The 22,278-nt window shown below is 33.3% G+C and overlaps 1 protein-coding gene across 2 annotated transcripts; it reads right to left on the bottom strand.

Moving 5' to 3' along the window:
- Positions 1-1,805: 1,805 nt before the first annotated feature.
- On the bottom strand, positions 1,806-5,649 carry LOC107901823 (uncharacterized). Of its 2 annotated transcripts, none has more exons than XM_016827989.2 (6): positions 5,150-5,649; positions 4,014-4,907; positions 3,500-3,558; positions 3,113-3,241; positions 2,702-2,837; positions 1,806-2,441 (listed from the first exon to the last, which is right to left on the bottom strand). In XM_016827989.2, the coding sequence occupies exons 2-6, from the start codon at positions 4,716-4,718 to the stop codon at positions 2,109-2,111; spliced, it is 1,362 nt and encodes a 453-aa protein (XP_016683478.1). In that variant the 5' UTR covers positions 4,719-4,907; positions 5,150-5,649; the 3' UTR covers positions 1,806-2,108. The 2 variants fall into 2 exon arrangements, with proteins under 2 accessions (XP_016683478.1, XP_016683471.1); XM_016827982.2 differs by having other exon boundaries at positions 4,014-4,737; positions 5,150-5,620.
- Positions 5,650-22,278: the final 16,629 nt, after the last annotated feature.

Below are 22,278 nucleotides of genomic sequence, written 5' to 3'. Positions count from 1 at the left end.
AGACTGAGAGGAAATTCATCTGATGATTCATTTCTTAGCTATCTATAACCCTTCATGCATGGTCTCCAACTGTATATCAATCATTCATCCATAATCATTTTGTCTCCCACTAATAGACCAGCTAGTTATATCCTAACCGAACCAGGATTGATTTTCAATCCTATCCAATTTCAGTTACTATCTTTTTGGGTTTTCCAATGAAGACTACCAACTTTTGATATTTTTCAATTTAACCCTTAAAGTTTCTAATTTTCGGATTTAAAGGATTTTGAATGTGATATGTTTGATTTGATATAGTTAAAAGATATTTAACGAATAAAAAAAATAGGTGATGAGCTTGAGTTGAGATCTCTTTGAGTTGATAAAGGAGATTAATATGAACATGAAGCACAAAATGAAAATAGACATGGTACGATACATATGACTTAAAACCCTAGGAACTAATATTCCCTACTAAATCACGACTCTTACTGGTAAGCCTAGCAAAACACTGGGTCTCTTGACTCCTCGTGCTTAGTGAGTTGGATTGGTACAATCAATTGTCTGAACTCTCATTTTCTTTAATTCTAATCATGCACATGATCTTCAAATATAAACATGCATTAAGAGCATCAATACAAAACAACATTACATATCATCACAATAAATTCATAATTTCATCATTTCATAACTAATATTCACCGGTATTTGCAATCTATTTAGCTAAACACTAATATATCATCAGCACAACATTCAACAATTGAAAGCATAATTATAAATGCAAAAATTAAAGAGACTAAGGCTTAGAATTACTGGATCAAATGAAGATTCTTCAATTAGTTGAATGCCCAAAGGCAAATGCTCTTAGTGAATTGAGATCATAAAACTCAGAAAACTAAAAGAAAAGCTTGAGATCTAGAGTTTACAAATGATATCTAAGTGAACTACAAAATGAAAAAAAAATCCAATTTCCTACCCAAAATTTAAAGGAGAATATCAAAAACCTCTCTATACTTAATTTTTAAAACTTTGCAACCCACAAAGTATTTGCATTGCGACTTCCTCTACTGTTTCGACACTACTTGATATAACTCCCAACATTTCAAGACATCCTCTCATGAGCTATTTGCTTTTTCATAATCTTCTTTTAATCGATACTAATTAAGCTCCAAAGGGGATAAAATGTGCATACAATCTAAAATACCAAAAACAAAACTAACTAATTTCATTTAAAAACAAGTATCAATTAAGTGTAAAATTGACCCTAAAAATATATCAATTAAACACCTATCATGCTGTACTGATGTCAATCCATCACTGTGCATGAGATCAACAGCAATGAATATGAAATAATGAAATGAGAAAGAGAATACATAAAAAAAAATGCATACAAAATTTTTTTTCTCTTACCATAAATTTTAACCCACAGCAATTCTGCCCCATCAATAATTTTCTTGTCGAAAACAACAAGGTTTATAAAATAAAAAGGGTAAAATTTGTTATAAGTCTTTACACTTTCAAAAAATTAAAAATTTAGTTCCTATATTTCTATTTCATGATATTTAATCCATATACTTTTTAGATTTTCAAATTCAAGTCTAATTGTTAACATCATTTTTTTTGTTAAATTTGATGTTGTGCCATTTTTTAAATAAAAATTACTTAAACCATGTAATTAAAAAATAACTTTATAATTAACTTGAATTTAATAAAAAAAATTAACAGTTAGAACCTGAACTTTGAAATCTGAAAAATAAAAAACTAAACTCTATGAAATAAAAGTACCGGGATTAAATTTCTAATTTTCGTAAACTACAGCTACTGTGGAACTAAGAAATATATATTTTATCTATTCCATGATTGGAACCAGAGATACACAAAAGGAGATTTCAAAATTTGACAAATTTATTTACTTCATGACGAAGCCGAGCTAGAATTGAGCCTAACTCTTAATTTCAATGTTATGCAGATATTTCTTCCCTCATCTAAGCCTCATTTCTCCTTTAACCCGTACATAGCACTCAGGATTATGAGAAGATAAATTATTAAAGGAAAGGAGTACAAACGAATCAATGAATATTGTTCGTCACAACCATAATGTTTGATCTTCTGAATGTACATCATCATTATCAAGCGTCCCTGTGTGATTCCTTGAGCAACATTAGCCCAGATTCATCTTTTTCGAACAGGCGTTCAATCAATTCATTCCAGCTTACTTTTGTCTTGCTTTTCCCTGATGACCCAACAGATGATTCGCCAGTTGATTTATGGGAGTTGTCTCCATCCTCGTGCTCGTCGAAAGTTCCATAACGGGAAGGTAAATAAGCATGGGGTACTGACAGTGTAACGGCCCTTTGGAGTGCAGCTTTGTGCTCTTCACTATGTTCTCTAGCCAGAGTTTCTTGCCGTTCCATTCTCTGTTTTGCCGGGATCTCCATGATCCGGTCTTTCTCCAACATTAACTAAAGAAAAATCAAAAGAACAAGTTTTCGAGGTTCCGTCTCAGTGTAGTTTAGACAACATATTGCACAGGAAACCAACCAGCAAAGAGAGATTCGCATGCAACTCATCAGACCAATCAATTGAAGTGGACCGGTCTATTTTTTTTTTTTATCATTGCTTTAATCCATCTGTACCACTATAAATGCATTTATTTCATCCACTGTCTATGGCTCCATTCATTAAACCATTACCATGAAAAATAAAGTAGATTTAAACTTACATCCATAGCTCGCCGTGCTTCTCTCTCTATCCATATAATAGCATGGTCTGAGGTGGCATTACAAGAAAGAACGATGTGCTCGAACCTCCCATCCACTGGCACTGCTGTCCTCACAACAGGGGGAAATCTTCCTAATCTGTAAGGTTGATGATCTATAATTAACACTCCATCAAAAAGGACAAACTTTTGTATGCATTGTGGTAACACAAGGACTGTCTGTATTTATCTATGCTATATAATGACAACTAAACTAAATCCAATGGAATTTGGATACCTGCTCTACATAAGCGCCTGTACTAGAATTCAACATTGCAGCGGTATCAAAGTTGATGCCACTTCACTTAAGTAATCGATAACCAATCTCAGTAAGCGCTAAGTAAAATGTAAAGGAGAGAGTTAAGCTTGTTATACCTGAAAGGCTTTCGCTCAACAATATGATAGAGGCGACCAGGTGCGTACAGCCTCCTTGGATCTCTAAGCATCTTCTCCTCTGGTATACAGGTATCCCTCATGCATCTCATACAAAGTAGGCATGGCAAACTGTTTAAATGGAGAAAGCAACAAGTTATCAATGGATTAAAAATAACACCAAAAGAAAGAACGGTTAGATTCGCAAGAATAGTGGATCTATAACTCTCTTTTTCCTTTCAATTTTTTTTCAGTTTTTCATGTGCCAATAATGGTTGTTTATTGGGAGAATTGTACAATAGCTTTGAAAAGGATATTATTACATACTCCAGAAGCCTATCAGCTTTAAACATAACTGTAATTGAAATGGGTGATAAAGTCCAACCATACCAGAAAACCGACTTGAAAATGTCTTCCAAAGGCGTAGCTGTTCGTGGCAAGAAGTCATCCTAATTCAGCAATAACCATATTAAATACAAAAGGAAAATAACGATAATAATATAGCGATTGATATATCGAAGAGTTAAATGCATAAAATGTCAGAAATCAATCACTATGATTCACAAATATAACATACACCAACTAATATAACTCAACCATGTGTTAAATTGAGTCCATTGTGTTATAGAACTAATCTCCGGGCAAAAAAAACCATTCATAACTAATCTCTCTAAGGACATCCTTTTATCTTACTCGGAACAAAGACATAACATGCCTCATATCCCAAATTTCTTAGTTAAACAACATGAAGTGCCATAAGATTCAAGATACGAGTACTGCAAACTACAATTCATGAGGCACTTCTACAAATGGCAGTGACAACATGTTGTTTACATTAGACCAACCATTAGTATCATTCCTATAACACAATAATGTCAAACAAAAAGGAAAAGAAACAGCTTGCCTGAAGAACCACAGAATTGATGACATCCGCATATCGGACTGCTAAGTTTAGCGACATGCACCTTGCAGGTGCAATAGCATAACACCTAATTCTCCTTCTGTCGATGTTTCCCAGTTTATCATGATGCTGAACAACCACCAATGCCAACATGGCTGCTACACCTGAACCAAGAGAATGTCCTGCAAACGTCAAAGTATAATTCGGATGCTTCTCCACCAATTCCTTCAAGATATCACACTCCGCCTCCAAAACCCATCCAGCAGCTTTCAAAAGTCCATTATGAACATATCCACCATCAACTTTCTTTTTCCCCAGTTTATTATCCAAAAGCACTTGGTAGTCAGACTCCTTTGCCAAATTAAGACCTCTAATGGCAAGGACTATATCGGCATGATCATGATCAAGATATAATATATACGGAGGAGCATGTCCTTGAGTGTTTTCATAAGTTTTTCTGAGAATCAACCAATCTGGGTTGATCCCATAGCCACCAGGTGGTTCAAAAAGGGGGTGCCGAAGATCTTCTTCATAGACTGCTAGAATATAGCGGCATAGTCGTGGGACAGGCTCGAACTCTTCAGCAGTCGCAAGGCCCCATGTTTCACTGTCATGACCAGCCGTATGGAGGCATCTTTTCCATGCCCACCGTGCACATGCCAGACAGTAAACACATTCAAGGAGTGGGACACCACATATGATTGACATCGAGTTGCCTACCCTCTAGCTATCACAATGTAGATCATCACACGTAAATGCTCAGAAACTAGAGAAATAGCCTACTGATGTAGGTAATGACAGACAGGAACTTTCTTAATGCCTTGAGAATTGGATGAGATGCCAAAATCCAAATCTATTCAACACTGATTGTAGAACTTGGAATTTAAACACTGCAATCTGATGAGAAGAAAATATAACTTGTAGATGCTTTATCATATAAATTTCAACTACAAACAAAGTAGAATATAATGAATAGGAGTTTAGAACATGATTTCAGCATCCATCTAGGATGCAGTCTTAACAGAATACCAAAACAAATATAAGAATTGATTCATCAACAAATTGGAATTGATGATAACTGCAAAAAGATCTAAGTATATGCTTCAACATCATGTGAAGGGTCAAACACAGGCACTCACCAGAGACAGAAGATGATTACTCCAATCGGCTACAAAATCGATAAGTTTTACCAGGAAACAGAATCTGGGTCTTTCTATCATCAGGTTTCAATGAATGATGAGTGATCAACAATTTCATCACTGAAATAGTCAAAGAAAAAGCATTTTTACAGCTACAAGAGAAAATAAACAAGACCCAAGCTATCAGATTTCAGTCTGATCAAGAACCAAAAAACATAGGAGTAAAAAAAAACAAATTCTAGAATCCTCAAATTATGCAAATCTTCATTGAAAAGGAAATGATTAGAGATAAGGAATTTTAATTGATGAAGGGGATGTTGCGAGAGTGGGTTAATGATGAATTGATAAATGAGTATATTTTAAATTGATAGGGAGACCAAATATAAAGGCTGCCTGTAAGTCAAAGTCCAATTGGCAGATGGGTGGAGAAGGAAAGGTAGAGATGTAAGACTTTGATGCAATGCGGGCAGTGAATGTGAGGGAGAAGGCTCATCATTTTGTCTGTACTTTAAATGGCAGTGAGTTAAAAAGTAAATAAGTTGAGAGTTGCAGTGGCTTTTTGGTCTTCTCGGGTGAAATAAATCATTTTTGTCCGACACAGTGCCTCATCATCAATCTATTCTATCCTTTATCAATTTATAGGCTTTTGTAATTTTTTTACCCCTAATTTTTTAAAAAGAAATTTATTTTAACTTCTTATTTAATTTTATATTTTTAATTTGTATTTTCTATGAAATCACTCCAAATTAATTAATTTTATTGCTGTGGCACACGCAAAAATTATATGCCAACATTTAACTAATTTTTAAAATTTTATAAAATATTAAAAATACTATTTATACTTTTTAGTAAATTTAATAATTTTTAATATTTGAAAATAGTTTTTATATTTTTTTCTGAATTTGTAAAATATTAAAAAATTAATTAAATATCTACGTATCATCCACATGGCAACTCATATGTATACCATGTTAACAAAATTAAAAACGTGAATTTTTCCATTCATTTTGGGTGATTGGATAAAAACACAAATTTAAAGATGAAATTTAAATGAAATGTTAAAATGATTTTTTATAAAATCAGAAGGTCAAATAAGTTATTATAATGCCTTATTTATATTTTTTAAGCTTCAGTATCATTTAGACTTGTCCATGAGCCGAACCACTCGTTTCAGCTCGAAGGCCCGCCTGAAAAGTGGAAATGTTTGGATAAAAATAGAGGCCTAAAATGGGCTTGGATAAAAAAAATAGGCCAATTTAGAAAATGGGTCAGGTCTTGGGTAAGGTTTTTTGGCCCGGGCTCGGCTCGACTCAAATTTGCAAAAAAAAAAATATAACATTGTTGTTTTGCTGTTGTTTTCCCATTGTTTTGTTGTTATTTCACTATTATATTACTACTATTTTATTATTATTTGGATATTGTAAAAAAAATACGGGTGGGCCGAAATTTTAGCATTTTTATCCGAGTCGAGTTTGAGCAAAAATTTAGGTCTATTTTTTAAGTCAAGTCAACCCGAGCCTATCAATTGGGTTTAAAATTTTATTAAGACTTGACTCAACCCATCAAAAATTTTAGTATCATCCATTTTAATCAAAGGAAGCTGAAACATCAAAATCCTTTTCCATAAGTAATGTTCAAAACATTGATGAATGCAAAATTTAAATTTAAAAAAAAAATTAATTATTGTTGATGTGATAGTTCAAGATTTGGGATGAACTCGAATGTTGTTTTATTAATACAAGATAAAAGTAAGTTAAAAGGGATCAAAATTTATATTTTGAAATGTTTTCTATTGTTTATATCAATCGATTTTGTGATAAAGAAAGTAAAGGATTTAAGATTATTGAAGCAAAAGATGAGAGGAACGAAAAAGGCCTCTTGAAGGGTTACTTGTAGCTTGATCCTTCATTTATTTTTTGTTTTGTCTTCAAGTATCATAACATAGTAAGCTTACTTTGTACTATGTTGACTAGCTTTATTAATACGTTGACAGTTATATTGGTTTAACAATTGTTACCCTTGGACTAGGTATAAGACAATTGTTACTAAGAATCCCCAAAATATGTATTAAAAAGTCTGAGATTTTTCGGTCCAAAAATGCTAATATATATTGCAAGATATATAGCAATTATGTTGCAACCAATGTTGCCTTTAAGTCAAGTGCTGCTAGTTTTTATATTTTTTGCGACACTTGTTTAGACAAATGCCACAATAGGTTAATTTTAGTGGCGTTTTAAAGGGAAAACGCCGCAAGGCTTTGAAAACTTTTTCAAATTAAAACATCATATTAAATATAAAAAAAAATAGCAGCATTTGTAAATTAGGTGTCGCCTTAGAGTTGCTATTTAGTGGCGTTTTTATATTAGCTGCCACAATAGGTTACTTCTATAGTGGCATTTTAAAATAAAAACCTGCAAAAGGTATATTCTCTTGTGACGTTTTAGTTACAAACGCCACTAAATGTCTTTTACAGACTAAGCCCTGGAATTTTACTCCTAATTTCTTAAATCAATAAAACATAAAACGTAGCTCCTCTTTTGGTCGTCGTTAGTCTCTTCCACTCTTTGCTGCCACCATCGATCTTTTGCCTCCGCTGTTCTTCGTTGCCACTCCCACTGTCATTCTTTAGTTGCTAAGTCAAGGCAAGGCACAAACCAGATTTTCTTTTATTTGCTGCAATAGACTCTGAATTTGTTAATGGATCTTTCGTTTTCAAGTACAAAATATTATAGAAACACGCATGAAGTAGTTAGCAATGCTTATCTGATTCAATTCATAAAGATGGAGTTGTATTTGTCTATGTTTTGTAACCCAAAAATAATTCCCTGCACAGATTAGTTCCAAATAAATGCACAGGTGACATATAATCATCCAAGTGCAAGCTATTTGGTTGATAATGTGATACTATGCGCCCTATTTGCATGTGCATAGTCTGTTAATCAATTTCAAAAACACCCAAATATGGCTATTATTTCACATGCTTGAGTTGACACTTGAGAGGTCTGCATTTGCTCATTTTGATATCAACCTTAGATATATTGTACTTTGAAAAAAAAAACTGGGTTTTACTTGTCGTCAGGTTATATGTCTGGATGTATAAATATAGGGTGGAAAGAATTGGCTCAAAACCCTAGCAACTGTCTCTATCTCTCTTTTAGATTATATGAAGAGGCAGGATGTGGGACTGGTAGTCTCTTTGGTAGTAGCAAAGCTGAGTAGTGGAAGCATTTTTTGGTGACTGCTGATTTTTTGTATATATCTGAAATTTGGGAACCATTTTATTTTATTATTTACGATTTTTGTTAATTCTTTTTGGTCCCATTTATACATATATTTTGATAAAGTGATATCCAAGTGAGTATTAGATATACGAGTTATTAGCTTTGCATTAAAGCCCTTGGATTTTTGTTACATTTAAAAAAGGTCAGCTTGATTGACATTTTATTTACTTGTTAATACTTCACAACTTGAACCATTAATTGGAGAGAAACTTTAATCAATCATTGAAAATGATTGCAACACATTCTTTCTTGTTCAACCAGGGAAACCCTTTTTCTTAGTATTTTAAAAAGTGTTCCAACTCCTATATTTAAGCTCTATTTTTAATTGGTTGATGCTATTAATTACATTCTTTATTCATGATTCAGTATATCCTTTGTTAATTATTCTTGTGAAGGTAAAGAATTGCATTTAGAAATAATTGAGGGTTTTTTTATAAAAATAATCTAAATTTTTTTTATTATTTACGAAAATGACTCACTCTAAATATCATGTACGTAAATGACCTCTTTTGAATAGTAAATTCTAGTGCCACCATTGCTACTAGCGGCACCACCCATCACAATCACCCAATGATTGGCCCATAGAATTAAAAATTGATTTCTTTGGGTGTCGTCATTGACATTGGCGGCACTAGCATGTGTATTTGTTGTAACAACCCGATTTTGGGCATAGTCGGAACAGTAGTTTCAGGATCACAAATCCGATATAAGAAAATTTATTTTTATTATATTTTTATGGTCTATAAATTCAATGGATGATTTCGTGACAATTTCGTTAAAAATTTTGACGTTTGGGCACTCAATTTGGTCAAAAGGACTAAATTGTAAAAAGTGAAAAAGTTGAATTCTACATGTTAGAGGTGTCTAATTGTTATGAAATTTTAAATTGGAGGTCCTTAAATAGTAATTAGAACATTAGATAATTTTTTGGACAAAAATGGACATGAAATGAGTGAAATAGAATATTTTTAAGTTAGGGGCATTTTGGTAATCTAGTAATTAAAATGAATTAAAAGCAAAATAAAAGCCAAAATTTCTTGTCCATCTTCTTCCTTGGCCAAATATTGCATGAAGAAACCATGGCTAGGGTTTTCCAAGCTTCCAACCTCAATTGTAAGTCCGTTCTTACCCCGTTTTTAATGATTTTTATGTTTTTGAAATCCTCGTAACAAGATCTACCTATTTCTACCATTTATTTGAGTTATGATGAAGGTATAGTGTTTGAAACATGTTAGAAATTTGTGCATTTTGATGTTTAATGGTAGATTATGCATGTTTATGGTTGGAGAAATAACTTTTGCTAAGTGATTTCGGTGAAAATGCTTAAAAGGACTAAATCATAAAATTTATAAAATATGTAGTAAAAGTGTGTTCTAATGGAAATTTTGGGCTGTTATAGTTATGAAAATGATTCTTCTAGGCTTAAAATGCAAAGAAATTGAATAAAAATCATTTTACGAGCCTAGGGGAAAAAGTGTAAATATGACAAAGTTTAAGGGAAAAAAATGTAATTTGGTCATAATATGATTTTTTTTTTGTCACGATGAATACTTGACTAATTAGCAAGATAAATGTGATATTATAGATCAAGGAAAACGAGATTCGGACTTAAATCGGGAAGGTATGATATTATGGACTAAAATGGAATAATTAGACGTGCTCGGATTCGAGGTAAGTTCATGTGATAATAATAATAATAATAGTGCAATGTTTTACTTGAATTGTAAATTATATTATTGTCTCATAAATTAAATGAGTTGTCATACGGATGTATACAACGAGAATTTGACAAGTAAGTACTTACAATAATATTATCGTTGATTGTGACTGAATCTAAATTGGTAAGTTGAATTGAACTTGTTAAGTTAAAGGTTATTATATGCTATGCATAAGAAGTGATCTACAATATGTCTATGATTTGTGATGACAATGAGATGAATTGTGATTTTGTGTTAAAAAACGATTATCATGACTATTGACATTATGTGAAATCATGAGTTTAATCATGATCATAAGATATATGATTCGATCCTAGGGACAAGTTTCGACGAGATGTGTATTTGAAAAAGCCCCGGGTGAGCCTGAGGAATGCTTAGGATTCAGATATCATGACACCATGGTTAATAAGATCCCGTCTAAGACCATGTATGAGACATGGCATCGGCATTCGAGATGAGAGCCAGTGTAAGACCATGTTTGGGACATGGCATCGGCGTTGATATGTGTGCCAGTGTAAGACCATGTCTGGAAAATGGCATCGGTACCGATATGAGACTTCGTATAAGATCATATTTGGGAGATGGCGTCGACATGTGGATACATGTAAGACCGTGTCTGGGACATGGCTTTGGTACTTTATTTGGTGTATGATGATTCCAAACATCCTTCAATATTCCGGGCGGTTCAACAGACCATTCAAGATTTTGGTTAAGAAGTGGAGTAATATGAGTAAGAATATATGGTACAGGTATGTACGTGAATCTCTAAGCTCATAGTTATTGAGATTTTGAAATGTCGAGACCTCGGTGAGCTAAGATGTATGAATTATGATTATGAATTTTCTTGCAATATCATGCTAACTTACAGCATGTAATTGAACATAGAATTCATGATATGGTGAGTTCATGATTAGTTGAAAATGAACTTATCATAGTTATCATTATATTGCACTAAAATAGTGTTGGACAGCAGCAGTAGTCCAACTTTGAAAATCCACCAAAAATTGTGAAAATTGAATTAGAGACTGAATAAAATATGAAATTAAATCTTATTGAGTCTAGTTTCAATATAGGAAATTTTGTAAGCAAAATAATTTCATATTATGAGATATTTTAATTTTTGACAGGGTCAGAATGATTTCGGGCTCCTCTGTCTTAACTTTTGGAAAATCACTAAAAATTGTACAAGAATAATTATGAGTTAAAATTTATATTACTAAGTTCTTAATGAATCTATTTTCAAGATAAACAAACGGGAACATCATCCGAATCCCATACAATGAAATAATTAATTTTTAGTGAAGAAGGGTTGCAACTGTCAAACAGCAGTACATGGGAAACTTTAAAGAATAGAATGTACTTATTGGATCGACCAAAAATTATGAAAATTTTATGGTAGGAAGATATGTGAGTCTAGTTTTAGGGAAAATTAACGGATCTTAATTTGGAGTTCCTTAGCTCAAGGTATTAATAATTTAGTGACTATGACTCGAGTAGATAGCTTAACTGGAATATGAGCAAATAGTGGAATTATGTACAACTTCGATTGTGTTACCATGAGAATATGTTGTAAGAATTTGAAAAAAAGCACATTAATAAATTGCTTATTATTATTTACGTACGGACTTACTAAGCTATAAAGCTTACCCCCTCCTTTCCATTTCTTTAGTATTGTCAGGTTAGCTCGGGGTTGGAGATCGTGGGAGGCAGCATCACACTATCAAATTATCAAGTTGGGGTATTAATAAACCTTAATTGTTTTAAAGTGAGTGGCACGTATATAGACTTAGTACTTTATGATATGTGTTTCATGATTTTGCCAATTGAGTTGGTTTATAATGATTCTTTTGTATAGAGCCATGAGATATGACTTATATTTGATCATTGGGTTGTAAACCTAATTGATTTTGCATGAATGATCTAATGTCTTGATGATGTGCATGTTGTAATGGCTTGGTATCGATGAATGTATGATATGGTGTGCAATGTCTTAGACATGCATGTTATTCTACGCATGTGAAATATGTTGGTATTTCATAAAGTTATGAGCTAGCCTTGAATATGAATGTTTGATGATTAAGTTGAAATCTTTTGGTAGGATGATAACCATGGTATAAAAGTATAAGGATATCATAATAGACAAGGCCAAATGAGAGTGAATTGGTGTGTTTAACTATAAAATGAGTATGTAAAACACATGAATCATGACATGCAAATGCTTTGTTTGTGGCCTAATTGAAGATGTTTAATAGTGAAATGGATGTCATGTTATATGTCTTGATGTTGTATAAATGTGTAAGGGTTTATGGTTGACCAAGGCTTGGAAAATAGCCTAAGTGTTGGCCCACGGGTGGAGACACGACCGTGTGTCTCAGCCATGTGAGGAACACAGCCTTAGCACACAAGCGTGTGATTTGGCCGTGTGACCCCATTTCTTGCCGACGTCATAAACAGAGAGTTACACAGGCTGAGGACACGAGCGTGTCCTAAGCCACACGGGTGTGCGTGACTACACGACCTAATCTACACGGGTGTGTGACTCTCTTAACATGGAAAATTTCTCTAAGTGTTGTAAAATTTTTAGAAGTTCTTGGTTTAGTCCAGAACCACCCCCGATGTGTGTTTTGGGCCTCGTAGGCCCGTATAAGGGACGATATGCATGTATTTGAATGTTTTTGAATTGGTTAAAATTTTATGGCCCGATTTTACATGTATGTGTATATTTAAATCCGGTAATGCCTCGTATCCTGTCCCAGCGTCGGACACTGGTAAAGGGTGTTACATTTGTAGACCCGCTTAAAATATCAATATTCTGGGGAAAAAAAAGAAATATATATTAATGGGTATCGCTATTACCATTGGTGGCACCAGTGTTTTTATTTGAAAAAAATGGGTGTCAATTGGTGTTGCCATTACCCTTGATGGCACCCATATGATTTTTTTTTAAAAGGCAAGGTTGAAATAAAAAAAATGAAATCGAAGCTTTAAAGGAGATAGGCTTTACAGTGTGATGCAACGATGACAATGTGAATCGTTGGTTAAGTGAAACAAAGAAAGGAGACCAGGAAGTAATGGGTCTGTTAGATCATCTGAAGGGACGTTAGCTTGCTCGCGAAATGATATTTGGAGTTGGGTTATTAAATCTTTAAAGAAGAAAAAGAGAGGAAAGAAAGGAAGAGAAGATGAAAGGAAACTGGGGAAAGGAGAATGAAATCACAAAAAAAAATGAAGGGAAGAAAAACAAATAATGATGAGGTGATGAGAGAGGGATAATGATGACATAGGAGGGAGGGAGAAGAAAAAGGGGATGAATGCAGTAGAGAAAGGAGATGAAAAGGTAAAAAAACATTAATTAATAAAAAAAATGAAAGTTGCTAACAATTGACAATTAATTAATGCATTTACTTCTCCGTTTCTTTCCTTCCCAAGGTGTATCTATTTCCCTCCCCTTTGCTTTAACTTTTTTCCTCTTTACCTTTTCATCTTCCTCTTCTTTCTTTGTTGATGTCATCCCCTCTTTCTTCTTTATTGTTTCAACAGTTTTCCCTTTTTATTGGTTCCAGTTTTTTTTTCATTTTTTTTCATTGTTTCATGGAAGATCAAGCTAGTTCAAGTTCAAGAGAAGTTACAGTATTCAACGCGCCTTTCACTCTTGGAACCTTCATTCTTCGTTGATTGTTTTTGTTTCCCTTCTACTCTTCTCTCAACATTGCTCTTTTCTTTTTAATTTAATTTATATTGGATTTTTAGGTTTTAAACAACCATAAACAGTGTAGTTTTAAGTTTTAGGTTAAATTTTTTATTAAATTAACCGGTGCCACCAATGACAGCAACGGCAAAAAAATTCAAATTCTTTTAAAAAATATAATTTTTTTCTGACTAGTGCCACTAAGAGCAACGACAACACAAAAAGCACTATTTCAAAAAAAATTGATTAGAAAGTATTTTTTTTAAGGAAATACAAGTATTTTTAACGGGTGGGTACGTGTATTGATATCGGTGTTGCCAATGTCAATGGTGGCACCTAAAGAAATCATTTTTTTAATTCCACGGGTCAATCATTGGGTGATTGTGATCGGTGGTGCCACCAATGGCAATGATGACACTGGGGTTTACTATTCAAAACGGGTCATTTACATTCATGATTTCAGGGTTGGTTTTTTTTGTAAATAATCAAAAGTTTTGGGTCACTTTTATAAAAAAACCAATAGTTGGGTTATTAGTTGTTAATTTTTGGTTTTTTTTAAATTTTAGAGCACTTGGCTAAATCTATTTAGAACACTTAATTTATCGTAATTAGTGCAATCAGTCCAATCCAATTGTTTTTTCCAACATTGTTAAAATTTGGTTATTTTGTTTAATTTTAAATCTGATGATAATTTATTGGCAAATTTAGACTTTCAGAACTACGAAATGGATAAGAGTTGGATGGATTTGTTTTGGGTAAGTCAAGACTATAGAAATGGAGTTCAAAAATTTCTAAATTTTACCTTTGAAAATGTAAGCCAATAAAATATGATACTTTGCCTTTGTTTGAAGTGTGTTAACATTAATTGGCATGTTTGTGAAGTTGTCTATGAACACTTAATTGTTTTTGTCTTTCTTCAGGGCTATAAAATATGGATATTTCATGGAGAGTATATACCACATAGATCTACGGTTAATCCAACATATCCTCCTAATTATCAACATCATTCTGCTAGAGAAGATGACATGGAAGGTATGTTGCAGGATGCATTTAACATGCACAATCATGGTTTGTAAGCCTTTTCACATGAAATTATTACATAAAATGATTATGATATTGGTGTAAATGATTTTACCGAAATGGGAAAAAGTGCATGTGATCAAGAGCCAAATGGAGAAGCAACAAATTTTTATAAGTTGTCTGATGAAATGAATGTAGAACTTTATGAGAGATCGAAACATTCAAGATTGTCCTTCTACATTCATCTTTTTCACTTAAAATGCTTAGAAGGTTAGATCAGGAACTCTTTTACATTATTATTAGTTTTTGAAAATAGTATTCCCTTTTGCAAAAATCCCTCACTCATGTAACGATTCACAAAAAATGATTAAGGATTTAGGTGTTGGATATGATAAAATTCATAGTTGCCTAAATGATTGCGTATTGCATTGAGGCAACCAGAAAAACCAATAATATTGTCATGTATGCGGTAAATCTCATCGGAAGAATGAAAATGCAGAAAAAGTGAATAAGGATAAAGGCAAAGTATGATCAAGAAAGAAGCCAACAAAGATTTTGCGATATTTTTCGTTAATACCAAGATTTCAAAGACTTTTCATATTTTCAAAGACAATTGAGTCTATGAGGTGTCATCATGATGAATGAATTAATGATGGATTATTAAGGCATCTTTCGGATTCTTTAGCTTGGAAATCATTTGATAAAACGTTTCCAAGTTTTGCAAGAAATCCTAAGAATGTGAGGCTTGGGCTTGCATCTGATGGCCTTAATCCTTTTAAAATCATGAGTCCTTCATATAGTACTTGGCTTGTTGTGTTTGTTCCTTACAATTTGCCTCCATGAATTTCATGAAACAAATTTCTTTTATCTTATCTATGATAATCTTTGGGGTGAAAGGTCTAAAGAACGATATTGGCATTTATATGCAGTCACTTATAAAAGTTTCTAAGTTTTGCAAGAAATCCTAAGAATGTGAGGCTTAGGCTTGCATCTGATAGCCTTAATCCTTTTAAAATCATGAGTCCTTCATATAGTACTTGGCTTGTTGTGCTTGTTCCTTACAATTTGCCTCTATGGATTTGCATGAAACAATCTTATTTTATCTTATCTATGATAATCCCTAGGGAGAAAGGTCTAAAGAATGATATTGGCATTTATATGCAGTCGCTTATAAAAGTTTCTAAGTTTTGCAAACAATCTTAAGAATGTGAGGCTTGGGCTTGCATCTGATGGCCTTAATCCTTTTAAAATCATGAGTCCTTCATATAGTACTTCGCCTGTTATGCTTGATCCTTACAATATGCCTCCATAGATTTGCATGAAACAATCTTCTTTTATTTTATCTATGATAATCCTTGGGGAGAAAGGTCTAAAGAACTATATTGGCATTACTATACATATAAAGTATGACTCCTAATTATTTTTGTACAATTTTTAGTGAATTTCTAAAGTCAGAACAGGGGATTCAGAAATCGCTCTGACCCTGTTCCACCAAAACTCAAATTTCTCATAAAATACAACTCATTTACCTGTTTTGTTTCTTCCATATGAAAATAGACTCAATAAGCTTCAATTTCATATTTTATTCATCAAAAGGTCTAAAGAACGATATTGGCATTTATATGCAATCACTTATAAAAGTTTCCAAGTTTTGCAAGCAATCCTAAGAATGTGAGGCTTGGGCGTGCATCTGATGGCCTTAATCCTTTTAAAATCACGAGTCCTTCATATAGTACTTGGCCTGTTGTGCTTGTTCTTTACAATTTTCCTCCATGGATTTGCATGAAACAATCTTTTTTTATCTTATCTATGATAATCCTTAGGGAGAAAGGTATAAAGAATGATATTGGCATTTATATGCAATCGCTTATAAAAGTTTCTTGGGCTTGCATCTGATGGCCTTAATCCTTTTAAAATCATGAGTCCTTCATATAGTGCTTGGCCTATTGTGCTTTTTCCTTACAATTTGCCTCCATTGATTTGCATGAAACAATTTCTTTTATCTTATCTATGATAATCCTTGAGGAGAAAGGTCTAAAGAATGATATTGGCATTTATATGCAGTCGCTTATAAAAGAGTTGAAGCAATTATAGGTGAGTGTTGAAACATATGATGTGTTAAAATTGGAAAATTTGTATTTTTGTGCAGTTTTGTTGTAGACTATTAATGATTTTCTTGCTTATGCAAATTTATCTAGTTGGATTACCAAAGGTTGTTATGCTCTTTGTAGTGCTACACAGACATGTTCGAAATAGTTATAAAATGGGAAAAAGTTCTTATATATGGGACATCGTCAATGGTTAGATGTAAATCGTAGATTTAGATTCCAAAAGAATATATTTGATGGTACTGAAGAGTTCAAAGAAGCTCCTGAGCAAACTATTGGGTCTAGAATCTTGTTGATGTTGAAAGATATCAATTTCACTTATGGAAAGATGAATCAACCACCTAACATGTAATCAAGGAAAAGATAAAAGGAGGTGTATGAAGGTGATTTTAACTAGCAGATTGATGATGAATCTGATGAAGAGGATAATCCAAATGAGGCAAACTTGTGGAGAAAAAGAAGTATTTTTTTAGTTGCCTTATTAGGAGCATAACATATTGCGACATAATCTTGATGTGATGCATATTGGGAAGAATGTATATATGAATATCATCGAGACAATTCTCAATAAAATCAAAAGACAATCTAAAGATTCGACTTGAATTAGTTGACATGGGAATTCAACGTGATCTTCATCCCAAATTACTTTCTAATGGAAAATCATGGTTGTCGCCTGCTTGTTTTGAGATGTCGTAAAAATAAATATGTGTTCTACATTGTGTTAAAGGATATAAAGGTCCCTAATGTGTATGCATAAAAAATATCTCAATGTGTGAGTTTAAAAGATCAAAGACTTTATTCTCTAAAGTCATAGGATTATTACATCTTGATGCAAGATTTACTGCAACTTACTTTATGTTGTTGTATGTAAAAAAAAGTGACATATTGTATAATTGAACTCTCTAACATAATGAAAGCTATTTGTGGAAAAATTATGAAGGTTAAGAACTTGAGAAACTACAAGGTCGTGTTGCCCTAAATTTATGAAACTTTAAGATGATTTTTCCACCTTCGCTCTTTACAATAATGGTGCAATTGATAATACATCTTCCTCATGAAGAAAAAATCGATAGACCAATTTTTGCTCAACGAATATACCTTATAGAGAGGTATTAATTTCAAATTGTGTTACTATTCAATTTTGAAGATACCTTTTAATTACAAATATTAATAATGTTGTGTATCATGTTTAGGTTCCTGGGCAAGTTGAAGTCTTATTGTCACAATAAGCGTTATCTAAAAGGATAAATTGTTGAAGGTTATTTAGCAGAGAAGTTCATGACTTTTTGTTCTAGATATTTGGAAAATGTTGAAACAAGATTGAATAGACCAAGGAGAAATGTTGGGCTCACTTATAATAACTTAGCCAATACTTATCTCTTTGAAAGTTATGAACAACAAATTGGTAAAGTTGAAGTCATAGAATTAGATGATAAATTTTGGTCACAAGCACATCGATATGTTCCTTTTCATCATGATTCAATGGAGCCATTAGCACGTAAGTTTTATAATAATATAGAATTTTAATCACTTGATCAATTTTATCTTGTATTTTTTTTACGAATTAATGTACCTTTTTTACATATTGAGTTTAAACAACTCCTGATCCCAACATAAAGACACAACTAGATGTACTTTTCCTATCATTTTGGTCTCCTACATAGTCACTATCCGTAAACCCAATCAAGGTTGATTTTTTTCCCTTCTTGTACAAAATCTCATAGTCGATTGTACCCTGTAAATATCTAGGATTTTTTTTTCCATTTGAAGATGCATTTCTTTTGGACGTTCCATAAATCTGCAAATAAGATTTACAGCATATGTTATATCTATTCTGGTCGTAGTGAGTACATTAGACTTCCCACGATTTGCTTGTATAAAGTATTATCGACGTCTCTTCCATTATCATCTTTCACCAACTTTAAACTTGTCTCTGTTGGTGTACCCACCGGATTGCAGTCCGTCATTTGAAACCTCTTTAGAATCTTCTGCACATACTTCCTTTGAGAAATAAAAATACTTGTATCTAATTGTGCAACCTCTATCCCAAAAAATAATGCATTCTTCCAAGCTAAGACATGTCAAATTCAGCCATCATAGATTTTTAAACTTATCAAACATAATCTGATCATTCCCGTTAAACATCAAATCATCGACATACAAATAAACCATCAATAATTTCCCGTCATATTCCATTTTCACAAAAAAAATATATGCTCATAAGGACACTTCTTAAAATCGTTTTGGAGAAAATAAACTTTAATGACTATACCATGCTTGAGGGGCTTGTTTGAGTCTGTACAAAGCCTTTTTTAATTTATATACTTTATGATCTTCTCCAGTCTTAATATAGCCAGGAGGTTGTTTAAAAAATACATGTTCATTCAAGTCTCCATGCAAGAATGCCGACTTGGCATCTAGTTGGAAAATCAGCCAAGAATTTTGAGCAGTCAATGCAATCACTAATCTGATTGTGTCATGCCTAGAAACTGGAGCGAATATCTCCTTGTAATCGATGCCAAACTCCTGACTATAACCTTTCGCTACCAAACATGCTTTGCATTTGCCAACTTCACGGTTTCCTTTAGTTTCTTCTTATAAACCCACTTCACATAAATGGTTTTATGTCCATTTGGAAGCTCAATTAACTCCCAAGTTTTTTTTTCAATAGCTGCTACAATTTCATCATCCATTGCTCTCTTCCATTTTGATTGTTTAACCGCCTCTTTAAAAAACAGGATCACAATATGAAAAAAGAGCAAAATAGATAAGTGGATCCTCAAATTGATCAATTCCTGGGACTTCATAATCCCTCATCTAAGCAGGCCCTCTTTTATACGTGATGGTGTTGGCTTTGTTACAGGTTCAGGTTTTTGAATTGTTTCTTGTTCATGTGATGGCTCCGAATTATACTCAACATGTAGCTCTTCATCGAAATCTTCTGGAACATTCCTTTGAACTGTTGGTGTATCCCAACACTAGAACTTTTCTTCATCAAAAAACACATCCTGGTTGATGACAACTTTCTTAGTGCTAGGATTGTACAACTTGAATGCTTTAGTACACTCACTAACATCAAGAAAGATGCATTTTTCTCCTTTGTCTTCTAACTTTATTCTTTTTTTTTATCAGGGACATGTGCATAAGCAATACACCCAAAGATTCTGAAATGACTGACATCGGGTCTTCTTCCGCTCCATGCTTCTTCCGGTGTCATATTCCGAACAGCAAAAGTTGGACTCCTATTCAAAATGTGAATGCTCTAGTTGACAGCTTCTAGCCAAAACGTCTTAGGAACTCTGCTTTACTACAATAAACTTCGCACCATGTTGAAAATGGTTCGACTCTTTCTTTCGGATACACCATTCTATTGAGGTGTATAGGCTGCTGTCAATTGTCTTTTAGTTCCATGCTCTTCATATAATTGGGTGAATTCGTGCGAATTATATTCTCCTCCGCAATTAGTCCGCAATACTTGTATAGAATGGTCTGCTTCTTTCTCCACAATTGCTTTATATCTTTTAAAAGCAATTAAAGCTTCATATTTTTCCTGTAAAAAATCAACCCATGTTTTTTTACTCATATCATCTATAAAAGTGATAAGATAGCGTTTACCTCCATTAGAAATGGGATTAATTGGCCCACAAATATCAGAGTGCACTATCTCCAATAGGTTTCTAGCCCTTTCAATCTTTCCTTTTGGAAATGGTTCTCGATGTTGCTTACTGAGCACACATTCCTCGCATACATATGCAGGACAAGAAAATTGTGGAAGGCTAGCTACCATGTTTTTCTACTAAAATGTTTGTAAGCCTCTAAAATCGAGATGATCAAAACGAAAATGCCATACTGCATTGGATCAGATAAGTTTGCTATAAAACATGACTGAGTAAAATGATTGAGGTAGAGTGGAAACATCCGATTTGCTGTCATTGCAACTTGAGCAATTAATCCTGATTTTCCATCTTGAACTCGTCACATCCCATTTTTAATTTTGATATCGTAACCACTCTCTTGCAACTGACCAATACTTAACAAATTGGTCTTTAAATCTGTGAGATAAAGGACATTTGAAATAATTTGAGTAACATTCCTTTTATTTAGAATAGTTACCTGTCTTTACCCATCACTGAGATCTTCGTATCGTTGCCAAACTTCACATCATCTCTGAATGATTCATTAAGAGTTGAAAAAATTGTCTTATCTCCACTCATGTGATTACTGCATCCAGTGTCTAAATACTACAAATGCTTGTTGGTAGGTTCTTTTGCATGACATACCATCAACAATGATATCTCTTATTGGATTCTTCCCCATGTGTATCTAAGAAAGTGGTCCTGCACTTCAATTTGTAGTGACCATACTTGTGACAACGATAGCACTCAACATTTGATTTGTCTACTAACTGTGTTCGATAATTGCCATGTCTTCTTCCTTTTTCCTGATATTGGTTTCTTGAATTCTATCGATGGCCATAGTTTCCTCTACCACGACTTCTGCCTCGACATTTGTCATTGTGGCCATTCGATCTGCGTCCTCCATTACCTTTAACCAAATGATCTGATGAAACTTTTAATGCTAATTCTGCATTATCTTGCTGCTACAATTTTCTTTCATGAACCAAGAATGAACCTTGCAATTCATCAATGGATAAAAGATCAATATCTTTTGATTCCTCAATGGAACATACCTATGTAATTGAACTTTTGTGTCAATGAGGGAAGAATTTTTTTCGACTACATCCACATCCTCTATTTTCTCTCCAAATGTTCTCATCTTGCTGATGATAACCATCGTTCTTGAGATGAAGTAGGAAATGGTCTCTCCAGATTGCATCCGATGAAGTTCAAACTCTAAGCGAAGTGCTTAAAGCTGCTGCCTCCTTGCTCTGGTTAATCCTTGTAATTTTTTTTTCATCGAATCCCAAATATCCTTTGACGTATCTTTGCAAAGGATGGTCTCCAAGGTTGAACGATCAATCGCTTGAAATAGATAATTCTTTGCCTTAAGATCTTTCAATTTCAAGGCATCAATTTCTAGTCATTGTGCATCCGTTGTTGCTGCCAACTCCGGAATTCCCATAGAGACAACTTGCCAATACTCCTTGGATATGAGAAAATTTTCCATCAACATACTCCAATGATCATAGTGACCATCAAAGCGAGGAATTGATGGTTGTACAAAACTATCAAAGGCCATTTCAGTTGAATAAAGGAGGGGAAAAACTATTGTTTATCGCTAATTAACCTGGCTCTGATGCCACTGTTGTGTGAGCAACAGATCAAAGAAAACATAACTTTGGGAAGAATAAAAT

Source organism: Gossypium hirsutum, chromosome A09 (genome assembly GCF_007990345.1).
Source record: "Gossypium hirsutum isolate 1008001.06 chromosome A09, Gossypium_hirsutum_v2.1, whole genome shotgun sequence".
Lineage (NCBI taxonomy): Eukaryota > Viridiplantae > Streptophyta > Magnoliopsida > Malvales > Malvaceae > Gossypium > Gossypium hirsutum.
The sequence above is the reverse complement of the archived record's forward strand: the minus strand, read 5'-3'. Positions and strand labels throughout refer to the sequence as shown.

Excerpts from the sequence above, each read along its gene's own strand:
- LOC107901823 (XM_016827989.2), bottom strand. The coding sequence starts at position 4,718 with ATGTCAATCATATGTGGTGTCCCACTCCTTGAATGTGTTTACTGTCTG. Across the intron at positions 3,559-4,013 it reads TCAATTCTGTGGTTCTTCAG|GATGACTTCTTGCCACGAAC; the intron begins GCAAGCTGTTTC and ends TTGCTGAATTAG. Across the intron at positions 2,838-3,112 it reads GTTGAGCGAAAGCCTTTCAG|ATTAGGAAGATTTCCCCCTG; the intron begins GTATAACAAGCT and ends TCAACCTTACAG.